Genomic DNA, 25,277 nt, shown 5'->3' on the forward strand with positions numbered 1-25,277 from the left:
AGGGTTCACTGCCCTCAGCTCAGGCACTGTGGGGAGAAGTCTCCTTCTCTCGGCTTCCATGTCACCTGGTCCCTGCCCCCACCCCCTTCGGAGTTCGTCAGTCCTGGGCTGTCAGGGTCAGAGACCCCTGACTCCCGACCCCCACCCAGCGGTCCCAGAGCCCTGTCCCCACAGGGGGTGTGGGTGGGGGTCCCCTGACCCCACCCTCAGTCCTGGGTCTGACAGGGAGAGGGCGGCGGGGAGCCCCGGGGCCGGAAGAGGCGGCAGGCCCCGCGGCAGATGAGGAAGAACCAGTACAGCTGGGGAGCGAGCAGGAGCGCGGCGCCCAGGTTGACGTGGGCCGGGATGGCGAGCGGCACGGCGAGCAGAGGCAGGCCGGCGTGGCGCCCGTAGGCCCAGTACAGGTAGGGGAAGAGCAGCACCCGGCAGCAGAGGAAGCTGAGCAGCATCAGGGCTCCGTTCACCTTGTGCAGCAGCGTGTGCTGCCGCTTGTACTGCGGGAGGGGCGGGCCCAGGTCAGGGGCGGGCCCAGGTCAGGGGCGGGCAGGGGCTGGCTCCGCCCACGCCCCCGGCGCCCCGGGGCCGCCCCTTCTCCTGCCCGTAGCCCCTCCCAGGCCCGACGCAGCCATTCCTTTACAGAACCCGAAAAGTCTCTGCTGGACCCTTCCCGCGCCCCACTCCCCCTCACCCCCCAGACATGTCCCCTCAGGTATTCGCTCACCTGGATGAGGATCTTGCCAAGGCAGACGAAGGGAGTGCTGACCTCCGCCATCAGCAAACAGCCTAGAAAGAAATCTCCCTTGCCCTGACGCCACACCTGAGGAGAGGAAGGAAGCGGCTTGGCCTCACCCGATGCCCCAGCAGACCCTGCCCTCCCGCTAGCCTGTCACTGTTGGAGATGCTTAACTCTGCACAAAAGCAAAACTGGGAGCACACCGCGGTGTAGCCCTCCAACAATCCTGCAAGTAAGACTGTAAACCTGACATTGAATTGAGGAACCCAGAGGCTCAGAGACGGGCAGTGACAGGCCGGAGGCTCAGTGCGGCCTGACCCAGCCCAGGCCAGCTGACCCCAGACCCTCTTGCTGTCGGGGGGGGTGGGCTGGGCTAGTGCTTAGAAAACCCTCCAGGGGGACCCTCCATCCTGGACCCACCCTGCTGCTGGGACATGGACCCAGGGCTTCCTAGGCTCAGGATATGGGGGCGCAGGCTCTCGGCACCCCAACTCACCACCGACAGCGGGAAACACACAAGCACCATGACGGCATGGTGGAGCACCATGAGGAACTCCTTGTGCAGGTAGCCGCGCACGACAGCCCAAGTGCTGCCCGGGGCTCTGGCCCCCCCTTCGTCCCCTCCATGCCCCTTGACCTGGTGCTTGTGCCAGTGACAGAGGAACATGGCGTAGATGTCGTAGATGAAGTAGGGCACTGCAAATTGCGTGTAGGCAGAGGAAAGCCAGTGTCTGTTGAGCAGAGAGAGAGAGGAATCAAGGAGGAAAGGAGATGGATAGAGCATCTGCCAGGTGCCAGGCTGAGTCAGGTCTCAAGTGATATTCACAACAACCCTGAGCCGGAAGTGGACTCTCAAGTTACATGATGGAACTCAAGGGCAGAGGGCCAGAAATTTGCCCAAGTGCACACAGTCACCTCGCTGGTAAGCAGGAGTGCTGGGATTCAACACACACTGCCTGATTTCAGAACACTCCCATGTTCAGATTCACTCATTCCTTCACTCATTCGTTCCTATTTCCTTTCTCTCTGCCTGCTCTGTGGTGGGTGAAAAAGGAACAAGAGACCAAAAGACAGCCGCAACCCAGAGGGAAGAGATGGAGTGATCAGAGCAACTCAGTGAAGATGTGCGCACCCGCTGGGGTTAGGATGAAGGCAGCAAAAGAGGCGAGAATGATGGCGAAAGGTCTCATTGACTAATGGTGACTTACTCCATGCAGGCGCTAGTCTCATATTCTAAATCTTTTTTTGTTTGTTTGTTTGTTTGTTTGTTTTGTTTATACATGCATTGGGTACAGTCAGAAGCGCGGGAGGGTGAGAGAATTCACCAGAGCCAGAGCGGGGAGCAGAAGAGGCAGAAGAACCGAAGTACACTGCTGAGGGGAGCAGCGGGCGGCAGGAGAGGTCTGCGCGCCATGTGGGACCCTCCTCCGGTGGCCGGGGAGCAGCCGGGAATCGAACTGGCACTGCAGAGGCTGCGGGCAGCTTCGCAACCCAGCGCTCAACCGCAGCGCCACCAGGGAGGCCCACATATTCTAAATCTTTTACACACATGAATATATTTACTGCCCACAAAAACTTTTATAAAAAGTAGATATGGTTATCACTCCCATTTTACACATGAGGAAGCTGAGCAGTCGGGTAATCTGGCCAAGGAATAAACAGAAGTCCGCCTTCATAGCCATTCCCCTCAGCCTGACTGTCCCTAGAAAATTCAAGACAAGTGTCCCAGAAGGGCCCACTGATGAGCTATTGGTGCTGTCAGTGCTGCTTGTTCTGCCTGAGTGTAGACCAACCGCGTGTTGTCTCAGGTACAGCCAAGCACTAAGGAGAAAACGCTGAGCAAAAGGAGCAAAGAGTAGAGAAAGTTCTATGCACTTGGAGAGTATACAGAAATGAAAAGTGCACGAATAGGCAACATTGCATTTTTTTTTTTTCTCGAGTCAGCACATTGAGCACGTTCTCTTAAATTCTACAGCCTTGCAACAGACAGGTCTGACGTTGGGTGGGAGGTCAAAGAAGCAGGCCCAGAGGGAAGGAACTCACCCAATTAGGTGGAGGCATGAAAGCAAAGTGACCAGAGTGACACAGAAAAAGAACTAAGACCAAATATGAGGAGCAACGGAAGTGGCATGAGACCTGGGGAGGGACAGGCAGGTGGGGAGTCGGGGTGATATGAAGAAGAAGGCAGGCTCTAGGGGAGAGCTGATCTGGGCCTGGAAAGGCAGCGCAGGGGGCAGGGATGATTTGGGGAACTAGAACCTGAGACTTGTGCTGGAGCATGTGACCAGGAGGGGGAAGAGGGAAAGGAAAGGGGAGCAGCAAGCTCAGGTTAGAAATGAAGGGCAGGAAAATAAGCAGAGTTCAAGTGCAAAGGGTCCAACGGGCCCAAGAGAAGCTAGAGCAGGGTGTGGCCAGAAAGCCAGCCCCAGCGGACCTGTAGCACTGTAGGACCCCGGTTTTGTGGGGAGAACAAGATGGGCAGGACCTGCACTGCAACGTGAAGGGTTAAACCCTGCCCACCTTAGCAATTAAGTGCTCAGAGTAGGAACAGCTGTTACCCCAGGATTAATCCTGATCTTCCCCACCCACCTGAGGATTAAAGGGGAAGGAACAAGAACTGACCAGGGAGGAGGCAGTGAAAGAGTTGGAGGTGACCTCAGTAAGAAGACAAGAGGAGGAAACTAGTGGGGGGGCGCGGGGGAAGGGGCCAGAGAGGGCAGGAAGCAGCCAAGTCACTGTCCCCAGGGTCTGAAGAGTTCAGCACCCACGGTGGGTGTGAGCCGGAACTGCTCTAGGCGCCTGACACACACCACTCACCATTCCATCAGTCCTCACAGCAGCACTTTCAGGCAGGGAGGGGCCCTACTCCACAGATAAGTGAACTTATCTGCAGGGGAAAAGGGGGAGCCTCTAGATCAGGATCCTCCAGACAATATCCTGGGGCTCGGTGGCCACCAGAGAAAAGAGAACAGGGTCAGAAGTGTGGGACGTCATCAACACCCTCACAGGCAACCCACGGGCCACCTAGAGTGGGCTCGTCAGCACCACGGACAGGGCCTCAGTCCTCGGCTGCCCCACCTCTCAGGCCTAGGCTTTTTTGGCAAGCACCAGGCACTGCAGCGGCTGCCAGTGCCAAATTTTGGCCTCTTCACCCTCCCCTCCCCCCACTACCTAGCTGCTGGTGGCCTTGTTTGTGTCATCTCTCTCCTCTCTAGTGCACAAGCTGGGGCTGGACCCCTGGATTCTGCGGGGGAGAAGGAATGAGCCTGGCACAAGGAGGAGGCACCCAGTTGGGTGCTGGTTGGAAAAGGGACCTGAAGGGTGTAAGGGAGGGAGGAGGTAGTGGAGGAGGAGGAGAGGAAACAACATTCAGAACCTACTACGATAGCAGAGGTCAGGAAGCCCAGGAGTTGCTTTGAGAATTCTTTTTGATCCCCATTCCCCCTCCTGGCTCTGACCTTTAAGGACAGGACATGGATAAATTTATCCCTGGGTGTTGAGTTGCAGCTACTGCAGTTAACTTGCTCGAGCCCAAGTTAAAAGCTAGGGGACCACTGAAGGAATCCCCTAGCAGACCTAACATACTCGGGGGTCACACATGCACACGGGCTGTGGCGTCTGGGCAAAGGCACTCTCTTGACACTTACTGGTCATCAATGATGTGCTTGCAGGAGGTGGAGACGATGTAGCCAGCTGTGGAGGCCATGACGGCTTGGACTGAGGACACTAGCCTGGGGAGACAGAGGGAGGAGTGGTGGCAGCCAGAGCTCTACCTCTTCACTAGTCCAGTCACTGTGCTCTGGACTCGCTCACTTCTTGGGCCACTCCCTGCCCATCTTTCCAGGGCTCACTCGCCCCGCCAGCTGGGCTCCCAGACTTGCCCAGCTGCTACTCAGTCCCCCCATTCCTAAACTGCCTCTGTCCTTCCCTCAGTGTGGATACTGGGCCACGAGATCTAAGGAGGACACCAGGGAGGTCATCCTGAGGTGAGTGATGCGAGAGCCCAGCTGATAACAGGGCCTCTCCCTAGGGCGGGCTTGGGAGGGGGCAGCCCTGGGTGGCTAGCGGAGCCCTGGGCCTCTTCCTGCACCCCTCAGCCACCCAGTCATCATGCTGGTCATCAACTGAGCCCTCAGTCACCCCAAGTCCCCCTAGCCACTTTCCCATTTGCTCCTTGACTGCCACCATGCTCCCCTCCCCAGCTGTCCCAGGGTTTACTAGTGCTCCCTTCCCTCCTCTGGCCCTGTCCTCCCAACACATGCCTGAATAATACGCAGCTCTGGCCCCTGGTCCTGTCCCCTCCTATCTTAGAGAAATGTTTTAGTCACATGCTGGCCTGTTTGGGAGGGTGGGAGGGTGAATGAGGAAAGGCGAGGCAAGCGGCTGATACTAGTAGACCAGATGGCTGGGTTTGGACGCGGTCTCCCGGGACAGCGAGTCAAGAGGGAAGCGGGGAGGGAAAGCCCACCCACCGCTTCAGGAGACCCCAGGCCCCAGCAGGCCCAAGGTCCAGGGAAGGGCTGGGGTCCCTTCCATCCTCAGAAAGCCTGGGAAGGGGAGAGGGCTGAGGGGAAGGGGTGCAGTTTACCTGGCTGAGACAATGACCGCGTCGGCCTCCTCCCAGCGCAGCTGGGGCAGCCGCTGGAGCGTGTTCTTGGAGAGGAGGAAGAGTCCGGGGAACACCACCCCCCCAGCCACCATTGGGGTCAGCATGGTGGCTCAGGCCTCGGGCAGGGACTGGGAGGCCGAGCTGAAGGGAGTGAGAGGTGGAGCAGGGACTCCCGGGCAGGGAAGGGGAGAGAAGGAGAGAAAGGGGCACAAAGGGGACGGGGCGGGACAGACGGGGCAAGGGAGTCAGGCCGGAGGAGGGAGAGAAGGAGTTAGCTGAGGCCGGGGAGATGGGGAGAGGGAGGATCTGAGAAAGGGAGCCGGAGAAAGCAGCCCGAGGGATGGGAGAGCGCTGAGGAGGGGAGGACTGGGTGAGAGGACGGAGGGAGAAGAGGGTACGGGAGGAGCAGGATGCAGTGGGGGAGGGGAGGAGGCCAGGCAGGTGGGGAGGGGAGGCCTACGTGGAGAAGCTGGGAGGGCCCGAGAAGGCGGGGTGGGGGCTGGGGGGTGGGACTGTGGTGCCAGCCCTGGAAGGGAGGGAGAGAGGGAGGGAGGGAGGGACAGGAGACAGAGGAGCGGCCAGGCGAGTGGTCATTAGTCAGCACTGCTCTCCCGCCTCCACCGCCGCCTCTCGCCGCCGCCACAGTCCCCGCCGGCCGGCTCGGAGGCTGCTCGGGGCATTATAGCGAGTTCGTGCCCAACCCCCTGCCCCCTCAGTGGGGAGGGGGAGGGGGAGGGAATCACCAGCTTGGGGAGGGTGGGGGAGGGGTGGGGAAATGATGGCACCGACCAGACACCAAGAAACCGGACCTGCAGCAGCGTCTCCCCACGCAGCTCTGAGCCACAGCAGCGGCTGCGACAGAGATGGGGGGAGCAGAGAAAGAGGGAGGGGGAGGCCCTTAAAGAGACAGCAGCTGCGGCGCCGGGGGGGCTGCTGGGGACAAGGGCCAGGGGAGGGGCAGGTCTCCTCTCAGGGAGGAAGCTTGTCAGGGCACCCGGATTAGCTGGGAGGGGGCTCTGGGCTCTCAGATGGGTCAGGCGACCCACGTTCCCACTAGCACTCTGCAAATGTCTGTCATTCCCTCTCTTGCAGCACCTCCCTAGAGCCCCAGGGTGCCCTGGTGGGGTCCCAACTTGGGCATGCCCATTCCAGCAGAGAAGATTCCCTGGAATGAGAAATCAGTGCGCCTCACTGTCACTAAAGAGTCAGTTTAAGGATGGGAATAAAAACCTGCCCTTCACACTCAGAGACCCCTGTGTGTCTCACTCCCACGGGAGGGAGGGAAACTAGCAACGTGTGACTCTAGGTCCTGACTTCCCAGCAAGACTGTCCAGTGTCCTGATCTGGCTATTGGAACAGCACTGAGGTAAGGCTCTGCCCCTTCTCACAGGTCACGACATGGTCTGAGGCATTAAGTGACACTGCCCAAGGTCACATAGTTAAGGAGTGGCAGGAACTCTCCTACCAGATGTCAGAGTGACTCCAGGGTTTAGAAGGGGAAGGGGGAGCAAACGCTGCCTCAGAAAATCCACCTCGAGCTGGAGGAAGCCCCCTGCTGCCTGGCTTCTCCTGGCCACCACCTTTTGGGGCAGGTGTTCTCAGGCTCCTGGCAGCCCTTCCTCTGCAACTTCACAGAACAGCTGAGATTGGGAGTGGTAGAAGACCGGGGCATTCGCTGGTGGAAGCCCTTCATGCAGCTGTAAGGAAACTGAAGCTCAATGGTCTTTGGCCAGGGTCAAGCTGCAGGTCAGAGGCCCAGCTGCAACCAGGTGGCCCAGTGGCTTGGCTTCTCACTCCTTCCTGCTGTCTCCCTGTAATTCAGCTTTCTTGTTCTGAAACCAGCTGACCTGTGAATTTTGCATGACATGGTGCCTGCTATCCAAACCATACTTTGGCCTCCAGGCCTGCCCTAAGGTATACCTCAATAGCCAACACTACAATTGCCTTTGCTTCCCAGAGTCCATTCCAGGTCCCCAAGAAAGGCAAGAGGGCTGGGATTTGCAGTTTTGGGCTGCCCTCTAGTGGCTGTGTGAGTCAGTCCCTGCAAGGTCTCTGACCTCTGGCAGGAGTTAAGACTAAAATTTTAGAGACAACAGTGAACCTCAGGACTTCACTGAAGAGGAAAAGGGCCCAGCTTCCTAAGTATTTGATATATCCTGGACACAGGATGAGGTGATATATTCATTCTTACTTAACCTTCCCAACAAAAGTTCCTTGTTTTATGGATAAAGTGAGGCATAGTGATTTAAAAAAACTTGCCCAAGATAACATGGCGATGAGAATTTCCAATCCGTGTTTGCATAACTTTAAAGCCAAAGCAAAGTCAGGAAAAAGTAATGAGCTTCAGAGAGAATGGGGGACGGTAGGCTGCCTCCACTGCTGTTGGAGGGCCACAAACCTGGCCCAGGAGTCTGGTTGGATTTTGTTGGATGTGTATTAAAGCAGGCAGAGATGGCATTTTATCTTCCAGGAACTCACCTAGATACCCGTCTTCTGCCTGCTCCCTCTCCTGCCTAAGGTTTGGTGACTGCTCAGGTGTATATATTAAGCTTTGTTAAAAAGGTCAGAAATTTGCAGTACAAAGGGCCCTGCCAGCCTATAAACATGTTTTGTTTGCCCAGTGTGGATTTGCCAGTATAGTATTTTATTTGAAGTCATTTGTCAGTGTTTGAAAATCAGGGGATTTCACATAAAAGTTCTACTTTTAAGAGAAGATCACAGTTGGCTGTGGTGAGCAGGTGCTGCCTCCACTAGAGGAGATAAGGCTACTTGCAGGAGTTTACAGATAAAGCAAATTCACCTGACTCTCAATAACATCTCCAGGAAGAAAGGAAGGTGGGTATTCTTAATTAAGCCCATTCATAAAAGGGGGAACCAAAGTTCTGACAGGTTAAGTGATTTGCAGAATCCACAGGACACCCATAGCCAGTGTCTTTTCACTCTTAACCTGTTCCCCCCCACACACACACACATACACACACACATACACAGACACTCTGCTTCTGTTCTCACCAACAACTCCTTAGAGTAGGAAATAGCTCCACCAGCCCTGGCCCCAGAAGGATGCCCTCACCCTGTCCTCTTACTTGGATGCCACCAAAACAGCCTGTGGCTTCTCCATCCGCACGTTGGAATGGTGCTGCAGACTCCAGCACAGGAGAGTGAAGCTCAAGGGGAAGAAGATGCAGCCAAGTACAAAGAGCAAGGCCATGCCTGTCTGGGGTGGAGGTGAGAAAAGATGGCCATGAGAATATCTCAGCACAGTGTCCCTCAGGCTCAGAGACCCCCTTCACCCTAACAACTCAATGGTCCTTAGCATCTGTCCATCTATAACCATCTGAAGGCACCAGTATCTTTGGGATCCTAATTGCACTTTAAATTTCCCTCATCCAGGGCAATTGGACACCCTAATTTTTTATCAGCCCAATTTCATCAGTTTCTTTCATTTTCTCCTGTTACTCCTGAAGCTGACCTACCTCCCGGTCATGGCAGTTCACTCCTGCTCTCTCGCCTTCAACCCTCATGCTGTGCCTGCTCTTTCCTGACACCACCCGGTCCCATACTCTGCCCCTGCCTCACAGACTTGTGTCTCCTCTCCCTTTCCGTAGGTCCTCACATTTCATGCTAGGCCTCACCTCTGAGGGGCAAGGTGGAAGCTAGAGAGAGAGGCTGATGATTCCCATCAGCTCTCAGAACTGGGAAAAAGAAAGGGGCTGTATGTTCGAATTGTGTAAATATTGGAAAGTTTAAAATATTTCTTTAAAAAGACAAAAATCCTATCTTCTTATTAAAAAGGAAAAAAACAGGAGAAACCCTGAAAAAATACATATTTACATATATACTATTTTTGCCTGGAAAATCTTCCCCTCCCCTCCATTCCAGGGAGGGGAGGGGTGGGGAAGATCCGGGAGGGATGTAGGGAGTGGGAGCCGGCCATCCTGCTCCCCTTAAGCAGCTTTGAGGGGCCCCTCAGGATACAGGGCAGACGTCAAACTGCAAGGGCACGAGGAGGCTGAGGCAGCTCTGCTCAGACAGTTAGGGCGGGAATATCGCCCTCCATTGGTGGCCCGGTGGGCGGTTTAGAAGACGCGTCTCCCCATTGGCCCCTCTTTTGACCAAGTGCCCTATCATTGGCTCCTGGTGGAGAGGCGGGCTCTGGTGGGGTTCAGGGGTGGAGCCTTCTAGCCAGCATGGCCAATTAGAATTCGTTGATGCTTCGATTGACAGTTAGGTTACATGGGCGGGGCTCAAAGAGCAGCAAGAGGTGGGACCAGAAAATAAGAATAGTCAAGGTATTTGTTGCTTTGAGCGTGATAGTATCGGATAATAGTTAAGGCAGCAATTTGTAGAGTGGGACCAACTGAGCTTTAAATTCAGACTGTAGGTAATAAATGAAACATACTGTATGGTTCCATTTGAAGTTCAAAACAGGCAAGATATCTTTGTTGAAAAATCCTAACAGCATTTAACTCACTCCTGGCAGCTATTGACTGGGAGGGGACCCCAGGAACGTCGGGGGTGCTGGGAACGCCCTTCTGTTGGTCGGTCACAGTATATACAAACGTAAGCATTCTCAGGACATATGCTTAAAATGTATGCACTTTATGTAAAATAAGGTGGAGCTTTTAAAATGTGAAACAAATGTAGGTTCATTCACTCCCTGGACCATGACGGGCCAAGCTCTGTGGGTTCAAATCTGTATCTCTCATTAAATGCTACTTATATAGCATTTTCTATGGACACAAGGGGTTAATATCATATCCATTTTACAAATAAGAAAAGGGAGGCATACAGATGTTTAGTACCTTGTCCCAGGTTACATAATTGGGAAGGGAATGAGATAAGATTTTATTTTACTTTAATTTTTTAAAAGATTTATTTATTTATACAAGAACCGGGGTACAGGCCAGATGTGTGGGAGGGTGAGAGGACTCACCAGAGACAGAACGGGGAACAGAACAGGCAGACTGACGAAATACACTGCTGAGGGGAGCAGCGGGCAAGACAGAAGAGGTCTGCCACACCATGTGGGACCCTCGCCGGCCGGCTGGGATCAAACCAGCGCTGCAGAAGCTGCGGACAGCTTCACAGCACCGAACTCTACCACCTGCGCCACCGAGGAGGCCCAAGATTTTATTTTAAATCATAGTCTAAACATATAGAAAACTCATAAACTCATTTTCCTAAGCAAACTGAAAGGTTAAAACAAACAGAACCAAAACATCATTGAACATCATTAAATATAGACACTTCAGTCAATTTTCAGAGCTTGTATTAACAGTTTTGCTTCTTCAACCACTTTCCTTCTGCAGAGACCTCTGAAAAATAAATGTTAAACCAAGAGCATGATAAAGTTGTTGAAGATGAGGTTTCTTTTATTTTTAAAAAAGTTTTAAAAAGATTTATTTATTTATACAAGAACTGGGTACAGTCGGAAGCGCGGGAGGGTGAGAGAATTCACCAGAGCCAGAGCCGGGAGCAGAACAGGCAGAAGGACCAAAGTACACTGCTGAGGGGAGCAGCGGGCAGCAGGAGAGGTCTGCGCGCCATGTGGGACCCTCCTCAGGTGGCCAGGGAGCAGCTGGGGATCGAAAGGACGGGTGCTGCAGAGGCTGCGGGCAGCTTAGCAACCCAGCACTCAACCACTGCACTACCTGGGAGGCCCTGAAGATGAGGTTTCTAGTGGCCCAACCAGTTTCCATTCTCACCCACTTCCTTATTGTCTTGGGGACTGAAATGTGCCTATTTAAAACCTTATTTTCCAGCTTCCCTTGCAGCTAGAGGGCTGGCCAATATGGTGCAAGCAGAGTTATTTGTGGAGTTATGGGGAAAGTTCCTTTTCAAAAAGGAGACAATACAGTACCCCAAAAAGAAGTAATATGGATACTGAAGTGAGACTTGAGACCAGGCAACATGTCTGTAGTCTACCCTGTTACCTTCCCTGATCCTGAGTAGTCTCATTTGGAGCATTAAATAGAACACAGTAAACTTCTTCACATAGGAATAAGCCTGTTAGCTACTACTGAAATACTAATATACTTTCTCTCACTTAAGCATCACTTCAGCCTGATGGAATCATTCCCTTTTACTGCTGAGAAAACCGAGACTCAGAGAAGTTCAGTGATGTGTCCCTGGCTACTTAGTAAATGGCAGAGCTAGTGCTGGGGTAAACTGCTGCCTTCCATGTTGGGAGGACTGGAGAGGAAAAGGGGGTGGGGGACAGAGGCAGGAGTGAGGGCGAGCAGCAACCAGGGGTGCTGTCCCCATGGCTTACCCCAGAGTGAGGATGGAGTGAGGATGGGGAGAGTCCTGAGCCATGAGCTAGAAAAGGCGAGGCCAGAGTTGAACTGGAATCGGAACTCTCTCCTGCATTTCTTTCCTTTGTATTGGGTTTCTTCCTCAATCCAATGCCACATGGGCTAGTCTGTCAGAGAAAGGATGAGGAGAAAAAAAGAAAAACAGTGGTTTGGAAAAACAGGTTTCAGCTTTTTCTATAATGATCCACATGAGCTACCTTTTACTTCGTCACTCAGCACAAACTGAACCCAAAGGTTGTTAATACTTACTGATATTTCTCCTGTGTCTTGTGCATTTTCTGTCTCCTTTTTTCCTCCCAAAATGCTGGTCGTGACGCATGAAGCTGATTTCACAAGCCACCGTGGGTAGCCACCGAGTTGGAAAAACCTTCCTTTAGAGCAGTGTTTCTCAATTCTTTCAGTATTGCTCCCCTAGGGAGACTTTTTATAGATTTTTTTTGTTTCCTAATCACCACCCCTCATGAAATTTTAGTAACACGGATAGACTGTGTATCTGTGCTTTATATATTAAAAAGAATAAAAAAGAATAAGAATTTCCTGCCCCCAAGATCCAATTTTTGTCCCCATGGGGGTGATATTACCCTGTTGAGAATGCACTGGAGACATCATACCCACTCTTTTTCTGAGCCTCCTCAATACACACATTCGAACACTCAATGAGGTATAGTAACTCATTCTGCAGGTGAATAATCCCAAGCTAAGAGGTTCTATAAATTATCAAAAATTGAAATGGCTGGTTAGTGAATTGGGAATCCAAAAATGGACCAAAATCCTAGCTCAGTCTCTTAGTTATCTATTTCAAGATTTGTTCCCTCGTGGAAAATGGTGGGATTCGTCTAAAAAAGTGTCCCCTAAACCTTGGGATTTTTTTTCTTTCCTATTGACGTAATAATAGCAAACATTTATAGAGCAAACATTTATTTACTGGATGTCAGCCCCCAATCTATGCCCTTTGCAAAAACTAACTAATGTAATCCCCACCAAAAAACCTAAGACGGAGATGCCATTAATTCTTTTTCTTTGCAGATGAGAGAATTGAGGCACAGAGAGGTTGTGTAACTCGTCCAGGGTCACATAGGTAGAAAATGGCATAGCTGGGGTTTGTTTGTTTGTTTTTTATTTTATTTTATTTTATTTTATTTTACTTATTTTTTTAAAGATTTATTTATTTATGCATACAAGAGTGGGGGTATAGGTCAGAAGTCCGGGGAGGGGGTAAGGGGGGAGGGGGGTTGAGAGGATTCACCAGAGACAGAGCAGAGAACTAAACAGGCAGATCAATGGAAGTACACTGCTGAGGGGAGCAGCGGGAGAGTCAGGAGAGGTCTGCTGCCATGTGGGTTGCTCTCTGGGTGGCCAGGGATCGAACTCGTGCTGCAGAGGCTGCAGACTGCCTCACAGGCTGTGTCTTAACCCCTTGAGCCACCAGGGAGGCCCCTCTTTGTTTTTTATTTTATTTATTTATTTTTAAAGATTTATTTATTTATTTATACATACATACAAGCACTGGGTATAGTCAGAAGCGTGGGAGGGTGAGAGAATTCACCAGAGCCAGAGCGGGGAGCAGAGCAGGCAGAAGGACCGAAGTACACTGCTGAGGGGAGCAGCGGGCAGCAGGAGAGGTCTGCGCGCCATGCGGGACCCTCCTCCGGTGGCCGGGGAGCAGCCGGGGATTGAACCGGCGTTGCAGAGGCTGTGGGCAGCTTCGCAACCCAGCGCTCAACCGCTGCGCCACCGGGGAGGCCCTTTTGTTTGTTTTTTAAATTTCTTTCTTTTTATACAAGCACTGGATACAGTCAGAAGCACGGGAGGGTGAGAGAATTTACCAGAGCCAGAGGGGAGAGCAGAGCAGGCAGACTGACAAAGTACACTGCTGAGGGGCGCAGCGGCAGGGGAGGTCTGCATGACATGTGGGACCCTCGCCTGGTGACTGGGGATTGAGCTGGCGCTGCAGAGGCTGCGGGCAGCTTCGCAACCCAGCGCTCAACCGCTGCGTTATGGGGGAGGCCCTGTTTGTTTTTTAAAGAGTTATTTTTATTTGTTTATGCATACAAGAGCTGGGGTGTAGGCCAGAAGTGGGGGGGGGAGGGTGGGGGGGGCGCAGTCGGTGAGAAGATTCACCAGAGTGCAGAGCAGAACAGGCAGATCGACTGAAATACACTGCTGAGGGGAGCAGCTAGTGAGACAGGAGAGGTCTGCTGTGCCATATGTGGGTCAGCTCCCTGGCCAGGGGGAGACAACAAACTCAGGCCTTAACTATGATGGTGCTGAGACTTAACCCCTAGGCCACCAGGGAGGCCTTAACTATGTACTTTAAAAGAATGTTTTATCACTACTGAAAATAGAAAGCCAGTGTCAGCTCTTATAACAAATACACAAGATGAGAAAAACCTCATTCTAACAATCTGGCTAGATACTATCCCTTACTCTGAATTCTGAGCTGGAGGCCTGCTCTCTCTTTGTTAAAAGATAAGCATGGATAGAGAGGTGTTAAAGGGCTTCTGGCAGCAAAATGAGACTTTCTCCTGGAACAATCAGAACTGTGGAAAGGGAATTGGAGAGAGAATGGCTTTCCTAGTGCGCAGGCGCTTTCTTGAAGGACTGAGGGCAGGTACTGCCTGAACGAAAGGCGAGATGGGATGCTGTTCACCCAGCCTTCCGGTGCTCTGGGAGGGTCTGAACTTCCCAGCAAAAGGGAGGCAGACCAGTGGGTGCTGGTGTCGGGGTGCAGCCTGCTGTACAGGGGAAAGTGTGGGGTGAACTACCCAAGTGTCCAGCCAGTCTCCCAAGCTGACGCCACTTTCCCTGGCTCCACAAGTGAGGCCCCCCTACACACACACCCATGCAGTCTTACAGACCTGTCACACAGTTCAATGTGGGCTCGGTCTTTCTGGTTTCCTGCTACTTCAGGGTCCTCTGTTCCAATGCTGTGCTCATCCTCTTTACCCAGCTGTACTGCTTCTGGGCCTTTCGGGGTGATATCATCGAAGGCTGTGAATAAACAATAAGCACCCAGAAGTGGCCTGTTTCCCACATGATACCCAGGGAAGGGTCCAATTCCCCCTACCTGAGCCCTGGGGAGAGTCCTGGCCAGCCTGCCAGAGCATTTATTATTTAGTGCTTTTATTGTACTGTCCCAAGTTAGGTACTGTTCCAAACAGGTCCAGGCCCACCCTTTATCTGGATGGTAGAAAAAGCTGAGGGGTCTAACAGATGAGCTAGAGTCAGAAAACTAAGTGTCCAGACCATGTGTTCTATAGATGAGCTGTGTGATCTTGGTCAAGTGTCAAAACCTCTCTGAGCCTCAGTAACACACACACACAGTCTCACTGGCTGGGCTCATATCCTGGTTCTGTCACTCACTAGCCAGCAGAACTTGTGCACGTGATTTCACTCCCCTGAGTTCTGGGCTTCTCTTCTGTAAAGTGGGGGCAGTAGGCATCCTCCTACCCAGGGTGCTGGGATGATTGAAGGAGGGCGGAGAACACACTTCCGACGTGGTGTTTTATAAAGTCATCCTGGCAGCTCGGGTCCCAGGCCGCCCTCCTGTGTCTGTGCAGGCATCTCTTCTGAGGAACCATTTCCTTTCCAAAGTGGCAGCTGCAGCTCTCTGCCCACCTGCATCTGTGAAGGTGCCTCCCCGCCTCCCCTTTCTCCTTTTCCTAATAAGCCTGTCCTTTACAAATGTAATCAATAAACTATCATTGTGATCATCACAGAGAGTTGTTCTTTTTTAATGGATGCTTGTTCTGTGCCAGGCACTCTACGTAATACATCCTGTGAGCATCACAACCACACCTGCCCGGCTCTTAGGTAACACGATGTTCCACATGAGGAAGACTGAGGTTCTGTGAGGTCAGCTGACTGGCTCAAGGTCACACAGACACACAGTGGCAGAAGTAGAATTCAAACCCAGATGTGATTCTAAAGTTCTCTTTCAGTCAGGTCATCCTTTGTCATCTCTAAAATGGAAATACGGGTTTCTGCCACTCAGGCCTACTGTTAGGATTAAATAAGATAAAGTCTGCGAAGACTCTGTCTTAATGTTTGTTCTAGCTCAGCTCAGCTTTGCTTCTATTTCCCCAGGGTAATTACCTAAGCATAGGCCTTTCATTTTCATAACAAGGAGGCTGGTGAGCCTCTTCCCAGTCTCTGGGAGGCCTTACTGTCTGATGTCCATAGGAGGGGACTGAAAGTATTAGATCAAAATCAGAACTGCCAAGTTCTTTTCCCACGCCCAAGCCCAGGCCTGCTGAGGCGTCTCATCTTCTCGGCTCTCTCTGCATCTCAAGTCTCCCACCCAGCCCATGATGACTGGGGAGTACATAATCTTTTTCTCTCTCCCCGGGGTAGAACAAAATTACATGTGATGATATCTGACCACTTCAGCTTTGAACTTTCGATAGAGGGAGACTCTGTGTGACTATCCAGCTATGGTAAAGCCATTTACTCTCCCCCTCCCACAGAGGGTGTGCTGTGGGTAGCAGTGGGGTCCTGGCAAAGTGGGGTGCATACATCACCCCTCCTATTGGCTTACCTTGCAGCAAGCAGGCCTGGTACTCTGTCCACCCTCCTGCATAATGAATGAGCCCAGGGTAGGAACAGAACACCATTAGCAGCGAGTCTGACCACTGTCCAGAGGCCTTGCCAAGGCTGACGTCTCTGTTGGCCAAAGCTGAAAAGAGGGATGGAGGGTATGTCACTTGAGGCCTGCCCTGGGCCTGAGGTGGGGACTGGCCTCACATTGGGCCTCTGGGTTCTGCAAAGAAGGTAGGAACAGACAAGAAGACAGACCCCAAAAAGGCAATCTGACCCTGTCTTACAATCAATGACCCCTGTTGTCTGGGCTTGGTGCCCTCTCAGAGAGGGCTGGGGGCAGCAGAGGAAGTGGCTGAGTGTGTTTGAGGGTGGAAGGGGAGATTTGAGACCCAGGACACAGACCCTGGCAAGTTCTGTGACTGCCTCATGGTGTAGACAACCTCCGGGGGCAGCAGCTGGGGTGAGGCACATGGGAGTGGAGAACAGGGACGAAAGCAGGCGTGTACATCGCTGCTTTCAGGAGAAAATGCCAGGAAGCAGCTGACTGCAGCTGACTGCAGCTGACGTCTGCAAACTCTTGGGGTGAGTATGCTTATATGAGTGTGCCATGTGTGGACAAGCGTGTGTGTGTAGAACTTACTGAGGTCAAGAATGAAGATGAGAATGAATACTCGTTGGAGGCCCCCAGACCAGACCAAGTGCTAGGACTTGGGATATGGAGGTGAATCCAATGCAGGAAACTGCAGTAATGATCGGGGAACAAGGCACTGAACTGGAGAATTCAAACATCTTGTCATTAGTGCTAGAACCTTAGGTTTACAGTACAGGATGTCCAAAGCAGCCACCTCTGCCTGAGGCTGGCAGGAAGTTTTCCCAGAGGCAAAACTGAGCAGAGAGGCTGGAGGGATGAGGAAGGAGTAGTGGGGGAGGGGAGAGACAAAGGGGAGTTGTTCTAGGCAGAGGGAATAGCATCTGCAGAGGTGTGGAGCTGTGAAGCCCTACGTGCAGGCTCAGGAGCATTGAACAGACCTTGTGGTGGAAACTGGAAAGAACCGATGAGGCACTAAACTATTGGCTTACTTGTCTGTTCCCCTCCCCCAGGGGCAGGTAAGCAACCAGGGCAGGACCTTTGTCTGCCTCATTGTCTGTTAGAGAACGGTAATCTGGAGCCCAACCCAGAGCCCTGGGCACTGGTTGGGCACTTGCTGGGATAGGTTGTGGAATGAATAAACAGAAGGGAGGCAGGTCTCAGAGTGGATGGCCTTGCCTGTCGGTTGGAGCATTTGGGTTTTATCCTGGAGTCTGCGGGGAGCCTTTGGAAGTTTAAAAATAGAAGGGGAACAGATCTGACCTGGCTGGGAGGAAATCACTTTGACAGCAATAATGACGGCTGAAGAGACCAGATGGTGAAGACAAATTAGGGCAATGTCAGTAAAAATGACGTGAGACCAGGTTGAAAAAATATTGAGTCTAATTCCATATAATTAACAAGTAGCTTTGATTTTTACACTATCCCTAGGGCAGGCGTTCCCTGTTTTACAGAGGAGGAAATGGACTCAGAGAGGCTCAGTGGTTTGGCTACAGTCACACAGCGAGTTGGTGGCGCAGCCCGGGGGTTCGGTCTTCCCTTGGGGTGCCGCAGCACCCGGCGTATGACGGGGATCCGACCCGGGCGGGCGGCGGCGGGAATCCGCTATTTCGGCCCAGCAGCTGCGGGAAGGCGCCGCGCAGCGCGGCCGGGAAGAGCAGGCGGCGCCGGCGGCCCGGGCGGGAAAGCTGGGCGGGAAGGAGTGTGGGCCTCGGCGGCCGCCGTAGCAGCGGCGCTCCGATCTCCACGGCAACAGCGGGAAGCAGCGGGAGGCTTCTGGGCTGTGCCGTCGCCACCGCCGATTGGACCCTGAGCGGCGCGCAATCCGCGAACTGCCCGCGGCCCGGAGGGTTCAGGTGATAGGGGTGGGGGGGTGGGGAAGCCGGGGGTGGGGGCAGCGGAGGTGTGTGGCCTCGGCCCGGCTGCAGCCTGCGAGGGAGGCGCCGCCCGAATCCCCACACCCCCACTCCCCATTGTCCGAACCCGGAGCCGTCCTTGGGCCTCAGTTTCCCCAAATGGAAAATGGGAGAAGAGTGGGAACCCGTCCAGTGGCCTCCCCTCAGCAGCTGAGACCCAGGACTCTCTCCTCTGCAGCTCCTGGACTGGCCGGCGCTGCCCTGCCGCATGGATGTGAGTCCTGGGCCCTTCCTCTTCAGGAGCCGCCCCCTCTACGCCTTAAGCTCCCCCTGATCTTGCCTGCCTTCGAGCTCAGACTGGAGAGGGGTGTCTTTACACAACGTAGACCCTTCCAGCTCAGGACAAGAACTGTGAGAAAGAGAGCCAGGAATGGGCTTCTCACGGGAGGGAACTTTCCTGGCAAGACGAAGAGTCTGCCAAGTAATCAAGGAGAAAAGACAGAGAGAGAGCATGGGCAGAGACCCGGGGGTGAGGGCAAGTACTGGGGCATTTGAGGGGAACAGGATCGGGGAAAGAGAGGTAAGCAGGACTAGACTGGGACCTTTGTCACTGAAAGAAGGTTTGAACTGAGCCAGTGATGGAGCCACTAATGGCTCCATCAGTTAGTGGCTCACTAATTGAGCCACTAATGGATACATAAGAACAAGCTGGTGTGAAAAGGGGTAAAATTCCTGGTTGGAAGACAGAGCCAGTAATGGGAACTGAGGGATGGTAAAGTAGTGGCAGTGGAGTGAGACAGTAGCCCTGTTTGGAGAGGCATTCTGAAAGAAAGAGCAGTAAGTCTTGGAAAAGTCTAGAAAGACCAGCAAGTCCTTGGTGATGCTGAAATGGGGATGCCAAGGGGAAAAGGTAGGTTTGGGGGACAAGGCAGTCTAGTCCCATAGCCTCTCCACTATCTGGTGGCTGTTCCTCCCTTTTCCCAGCCACCTCTGTGTCCCTCCTAGTATTTCCATGTCCCTGCTTGTCACCCTTCCTCCTGTTCTTGTCCAGGCCTCCTCTAGCCCGTGGAATCCAACCCCAGCTCCTGTCAGCAGTCCTTCCCTGCTGCTCCCCATCCCCGCCATCGTCTTCATCGCTGTGGGCGTCTATTTGTTGCTGCTGGGCCTAGTGCTGCTGATTAGGCACTGCCTGCTGGTGAGGGGCCTGATGGGGGGTGAAGGGTGGGCTCTGGGGAGAAGAAATCTGGGCATTGTGTCTCCTCATCTGCAGCCTCTTAACTGAGACCAGACCTTTGCTCTATACTCCCATAGCCATCCCTTTCATGGAACCAGGCAGCCCCTCCTCTCCTGCCCCTCTCCCAAAACCTGAGTCTTGACTGTCCCTCTGTGCCACCTGGTCCAGATCTTGAGTCCTGCCATCTCTTAGGCCCAAGGCTGTTGCACAGACTGCAGCTCCCCCTGCAGGAAGCAGGGTGCCTCCAGGCCCCAGGACTATTGCTGGACCTGCGCAGAAGCCTGTGACTTCCCTTTGCCAAGCCCAGCACGCTGCCTGGATGCCTGCTGTCCCCAGCCTTCAGATGCTGTGAGTTCTTGCCCCTTACCCTTGGCCTCCAGGGACCTGAGCTAGGTGCTGTCTCTGTGTTCATCTTTCTTGTTCACCAACATTTGTTACTGAGTCTGCTCTAGACCAGACATGGTTCCAGGTACTGGGCCAGGGGGAGACAGCCAAAAACAAAACAAACATCTCAGTTAAGTTCTGGTGATAAAAGCTACTTGGAGAGGACCTCCCCTGGTGGCGCAGCGGTTGAGCGCTGGGTTGCGAGGCTGCCCGCAGCCTCTGCAGCACCGGTTGGATCCACGGCCACCAGCGAGGGTCCCACCAAAAAAAAAAAAGCTACTTGGAGAAAAAAGCAGGTGACAGCTGGAGAAAGGTAATGTGTGTGACATGGGGGGGGGGCACATAACCTCTTCTGCAAATGGTAGTTACATGAAAAAACAGAGCCCCTCAGGGGCCACTTTCTGTCATTGAGTGACTACTGTTCCAGGAACCTGCCACCCCCACCCAACATCCTAAGAACTGGGTACTTTAACATATACATAAATATCTTCTGAATGCAAAACCATTGCTTATCTAGTGTTCATATGGAGATACATACAAAGTACATGTCTCTTTATCAACCAGCTGTAACCCACGCTGTACTAATACACAGTACTCTTTCACTACTGTATTTTACTCTTCCATGGCAAAAATGGGGTCCTATAACATATACTGTTTCATCACAACTGTTATTTGCCCCTTATAACTTGCCATCACACCTTGGCCACCTACCTATTCATGCCTGAACAGGTAGGTAACTATTTTCCACCTCCTTTTGCAGGGGAATAAATTGGCTCATTTTGCCCTTGAGCTGTCTTTTCACAAAGTGCATTAAAAGTCTCTGTTCTTCAGTATTTTTATAGTGACAATAACAACCACAAATATCATAAAACTCTTGCCTAAACTTCACAGTTGTAGAAATAGAGGCCTGCAGAGCTTATAAGTCAGAGTGACTTGCCTAAAGCTTGGGCAAGGATACAAGCCCAGGCTTCTCTGCCAGGGAGGCCTGCCTGCCCTCTTCCTCCACAGGCACGCTGTGACGATCAAAGTCATTCATTCATTTCTCCACTGACCAAAATTTTATGGAATTACTGTCGAGGCACACTGTTCTGGGTCCAGGGACTCAGCGGAAGTAAGACAGACATGGCTTTATATCCCCCCAGGCTTACGCTCTGGTGAAGGACAGAGAGAAGTGGGAGGCAGTTATAGTAGAGTGTGGGCAATGATGTGATATGGTGCAGTGGCTGGTTCTCAGCCCTGGGTATGATCAGAAGGTGTCAGGCTTAAATGGAAACCAGGCATCCAGGCCCCACACTTAGTAGGTCTGGGGTGGGACTGGAGTTTGCAAATTTTTTTTTTTTTTAAAGATTTATTTATGCATACAAGAACTGGGGTATAGGCCAGAGGTGTGGGGGGTGAGAGGATTCACCAGAGACAGAGTAGGGAACAGAACAGGCAGACTGACTGAAATACACTGCTGAGGGGAGCAGCAGGCAAGTCAGGAGAGGTCTGCTGCGCCATGTGGTTATCTCCCTGGCCGGGGATCGAACTCATGCTGCAGTGGCTGTGGATAGCTTCATAGGTTGTGTCTTTTTAACCCCTTGCACCACCAGGGAGTTCCTGGAGTTTGTGAATTTTTAATGAGTTTTCTGACACCCAGCAGAGTTAAAAACTACTACTCAGGCAAAGTAGAGCTATGAGGGTGAGATGCTCTGCTGTTGCATGCTCACTGTGTTTCAGGCATTGTGCTTTGTTCTTTTCCAAATGACTCCATTTTGTAGATATTATGATTGTTTCAGAGATGAGGAAATCAAAACTCAAAACATGCATCTGCCAAACTGGGCCTGAGTGCTCACCAGTCAAGATCACAAAATCAAAGTGAGAGAAATCACAGGGAAAGACTGCAGAGCCTAGAGAATTGTAAGGGTTAACATTCTGCAGAGTCCTTGTTTAAGGTACTTAAACAGCAGATTCCTTCCAGAAGCCACTTGGCAGCCTGTGAGAGTCAAGATATCCATTAGCAGTTAATGATGAGATTGAAACCCTTCCCGTAGAAAGAGCCAAGAAAAGCTTTTAATCTTCCCTGAGGTGAAGGCAGCAGGGCCTCGCTTAGCCACCAGTTCTGCACACAGAATGATGGTGGGGGTCCTCCACAAATCCACAGAGCCAACTTCATCCCCAGATTGTATGCTCCATCAATGCCCCATCCACACCCTCACCAAAGACAGGGAAACCACTTTGCTTTCTCCCTTCCATCGGGCTTCTAGCCTCCCTGATTCAGCACCAGCCTGATTCAGAACCCTCTTCCTGCAGTCATGGATCCTCACCCCTCACTGGAGCCCCAGTGATATTTGATCTCAGCAGTCATCCGAAACCACACCCCAAAACCTCAGCTGTTCAAAAGGTCATTTCCCTATTCCTGGCTTGGCCCAGTGTCTGAACTGTGCAACTGTGGCTGTCACTAGCTCTGCCCCAAGGAGCCAATCTTCTGTCACACATCCTGGGTGTGTTCAGTCCAGCCACTTGGCCAGGTTCCAGTCCATGCCTGAAGCAGTCACAGATCATTCTAGTCCTCAGGCAGGAGAGGAGTGGGTTGGAGTGGGTCCGTTCTCCCTCTCTCCAAGGACAGGCTGTACCTATTCCCCAAGAAACAAACCTTCTGTTTCTGTTTGGGGCTGAGAAGCCCTCATTCTTCATTGCCTAAAGAGGGGGAAATGATATGCTTTAATTCATCCATTCATTCAACATCCATTACTGAGTCCCTGTGCTAGCTCAATGGAGATATGAAATGAACTGTCCCTGACCTTGCAGGCCCAGAGAGAGGTTGGTATTCCTGGCCCTGAGTGGTAGTGGGTAAGGACTGGAAACAGGTACGCCCAGGTCCATCCAGTGGCATTTCTGTGTTGTATTCCTTTGAATAATCACTCCCCTCACTGAGCCTCCATCTCCTCTTTTGTAAAGAGGTCCCCTACTGCAGGTTCTGATCATTACAAGAAGTATAATGTTTAAACCATTTTTTTTCTAATTGAAATATGCAGGTTACTATCGTCTTTCTTTTTTCCCCTTCAAATTACTGTTTGCAAAGAACACCTAGAAAGCTTTTTTGTCATTTATGAATGTGGGTCTGTGCCTGGCACGGAGTAGGTGCTCAGAAATGAACAATGAATGAGATCCTGCAGTTTGGTCTCATGCCAAGGAAGAAATCCCAAAACCAACGAATTTTTTTCATTGTAGACAGGAACTGTTGCATGCTTTCCCCATCTACTGATTTTCAGTTGCCTGGGGCCACAAGGTTGTAGTAGAACCATCTTTGAGCTGAACACTAGGGCCCTTGAATTCAAACGTGGACCAGGGCCAGTTGCTCTCTGGGTCTCAGTCTCCCCACCTATAAGATGATAAGAATGAAAGAAACCCCTGAGTAATTTTTTGCAGCTCCTGAACTTGGTTATTTGGAACATCACCTCCTTGCTGATTTCTCAACAGCACAGAGAATTGCGGGCCCCTCTGTTCCACTGGGCAAGAAGGACTCCTCGGGACTCTGTTCTCTTCTCCCCTGAGAGGGAAACAGCTTTGGGCTCTGGCCCCCCTTCTTCCTGCTCACTCAGTCCTTTCTCCTCTCCCTCAGGGCTGGGCCCCTCGCTGCCCTCGCTGCTGCCCACTCTGCGACTGTGCCTGCACGTGCCAACTTCCTGATTGCCAGAGCCTCAACTGTCTCTGCTTTGAGATCAAGCTCCGATGAGGAATCACTGCTGCCCTTTGGGGAGTGGTCAGCCCCCAGGGCACACAAGTCCTCTCCCCTGAGGGGCCTCAGGACACCTTTATCCAGGCTACTGGAGCCACAAATGGCATGCCCACCTCACAAGCGTGGGAACCAGCAGTGGAGAACCTGGCTCCCTGCAGAGTAACACTCAGAGAGTGCTTGGCCAGCCGGACCACAGCCCCTTCAAAGGGCAGAAGAAAGAGGGGCAAGTGTGCTGGCAGATGCTCTGTCTTCCTCTCCCTCCCCGAGCAAACTTTATATTTGAAGCTGAGGGCGGGGGACTCTGTTCACCACAAACAGCGCTGAGGGAGAAATGTGGGCCTTGAGTATCAAGATACAGGGATGCCCCAGCCATACCCCATCCATGGACTCTTCTATTTTGGTGGTGTGAGTGTAGTACCTGCATCTGCTCTTCCTCTAAAGAAATGGGCTCTAGAGAATCGCAATGGCCACCATGGGGCGCAGAGTCAAGGGTGGGGGATCAGCAGAGGGCCACATGATCTGAGTCCATTTACCCCGCCCCCTCCCCACAGATCCCTGTCCAAAGATTTGTTTCTTTTGACAATCGTTTGAAGACCTCAGTCTGGATTTCCAAGGAAGAAAGTGCCTCTATATTACCGGTGAGTGGGCAGGGGCCCTCCCCCAGCCCTCAAAAAGGGCGGCTCCCTCCCCCTTCCCTTGGGGCCCCAAGCTGGCATGAATGTCAGGGGCTTCAGGTTTCCCTAAATATAGGTCCCAGCCAAAGGATCCATGGCAAAGAAAGGGCAGGGGTCACCGGAGAAGGTTGGGTACATCGGTCGGGGGAGGGCAGGAGCTGCCTTATAACCCAGCCCGGGTGTGGCCCGGCTCACTCGCTGCTGACCAGGCTCTGCTGACCAGGCTCTGCCGGCTCCTACAGTCTCCTCGCAGGTGGGTGCCAGCAGGGCAGAGCAGGGGTGGGTTAGGAGTGGAGACCAGTCCGGTAGAGTGGGATGATTCGGAATGTATCTGGGAGGCTGAGCTGAATTTAACTTTGGAAAGGAAGTCAGATCTGAGGGCGACGTGTGGCAGAGTCCCCGGGTCCCCGGCCTAGTGTCCCGGAGACTTGCAGCCAGTGGGGGCCGCGCAGCGTGGAGCAGGCCCGGGGCGGAGAAGGCGCGCGCAGCGCAGGCCGGGCCCCCTCGGCCCGCAGCCGCCCGCGGGCGCGCCCCTCGCCATCCAGCCGCCGCCCTTCCCCGGCCTCCCTCACGCCCCGACCGGCCCCGCGCGCCGCCGGCTCAGCCGAGGGCGAGGCCGCCCGACCTCTGGGTTCTGTTACTCAGTGACGCAGGCGGAAGCCGGGCCTGCCCGGGCGGCGGAGGGGCCGCGCCCGGGAGGGAAGCTCGGCCCGGCTCTGCTGGCCGCTTTTCCTCCGCAGCCTCCCATCCCGATCTTCTCCCGAGAGAGAAATCGGCTGAGTCACGGCGCCCCGGGCGGCGCGGGGGAGGGGCTGGGCGGCCCGGCGACCCGCGGGATGTGGCCCGAGTCACGTCCGACGAGGCCGGGGGCGGGGGTGGAGCGCCGGCCGCGCGGGCCCCGCCCAGGCCCCGCCCAGGCCCCGCCTCCGGGCTTAGCCTTCCGGGGGCGGCCTGCCGCCTGCCATTGGACGCGCCGTCCCGCAAAGGAAAAATACCCCGCGGAGGGGGGGGCGGGGCCTTGATAAGGCCCGCCCCGCGCACCGCCCCCTCCGGAGCCGAGGAGGTGGCGTTCCTCTTGGAACGCGCCGCAGAACCGGGGTCCTGGTGACGACTGCCGCGTTC

At 53.3% G+C, this 25,277-nt stretch overlaps 2 protein-coding genes across 3 annotated transcripts; one reads left to right on the forward strand and one right to left on the reverse strand.

The window, feature by feature from the left end:
• Positions 1 to 206: 206 nt before the first annotated feature.
• On the reverse strand, positions 207 to 8,553 carry TLCD3B (TLC domain containing 3B; the record flags this gene model as incomplete). Of its 2 annotated transcripts, none has more annotated exons than XM_084250648.1 (5): positions 207 to 494; positions 722 to 817; positions 1,230 to 1,464; positions 4,381 to 4,464; positions 8,429 to 8,553. In XM_084250648.1, the coding sequence occupies 5 exons, from the start codon at positions 8,551 to 8,553 to the stop codon at positions 207 to 209; spliced, it is 828 nt and encodes a 275-aa protein (XP_084106774.1). The 2 variants fall into 2 exon arrangements, with proteins under 2 accessions (XP_084106774.1, XP_084106773.1); XM_084250647.1 differs by lacking the exon at positions 8,429 to 8,553 and adding an exon at positions 5,322 to 5,446.
• Positions 8,554 to 18,410: 9,857 nt separating this feature from the next.
• Positions 18,411 to 23,478, forward strand: LOC311181770 (uncharacterized protein; the record flags this gene model as incomplete). Its single annotated transcript, XM_084250205.1, has 4 exons — positions 18,411 to 18,416; positions 19,194 to 19,337; positions 19,569 to 19,724; positions 23,365 to 23,478. The coding sequence occupies 4 exons, from the start codon at positions 18,411 to 18,413 to the stop codon at positions 23,476 to 23,478; spliced, it is 420 nt and encodes a 139-aa protein (XP_084106331.1).
• Between the last annotated feature and the right edge of the window lie 1,799 nt (positions 23,479 to 25,277).

This window comes from Talpa europaea (genome assembly GCF_964194135.1).
Source record: "Talpa europaea genome assembly, chromosome: 12".
Taxonomy (NCBI): Eukaryota; Metazoa; Chordata; class Mammalia; order Eulipotyphla; family Talpidae; genus Talpa; species Talpa europaea.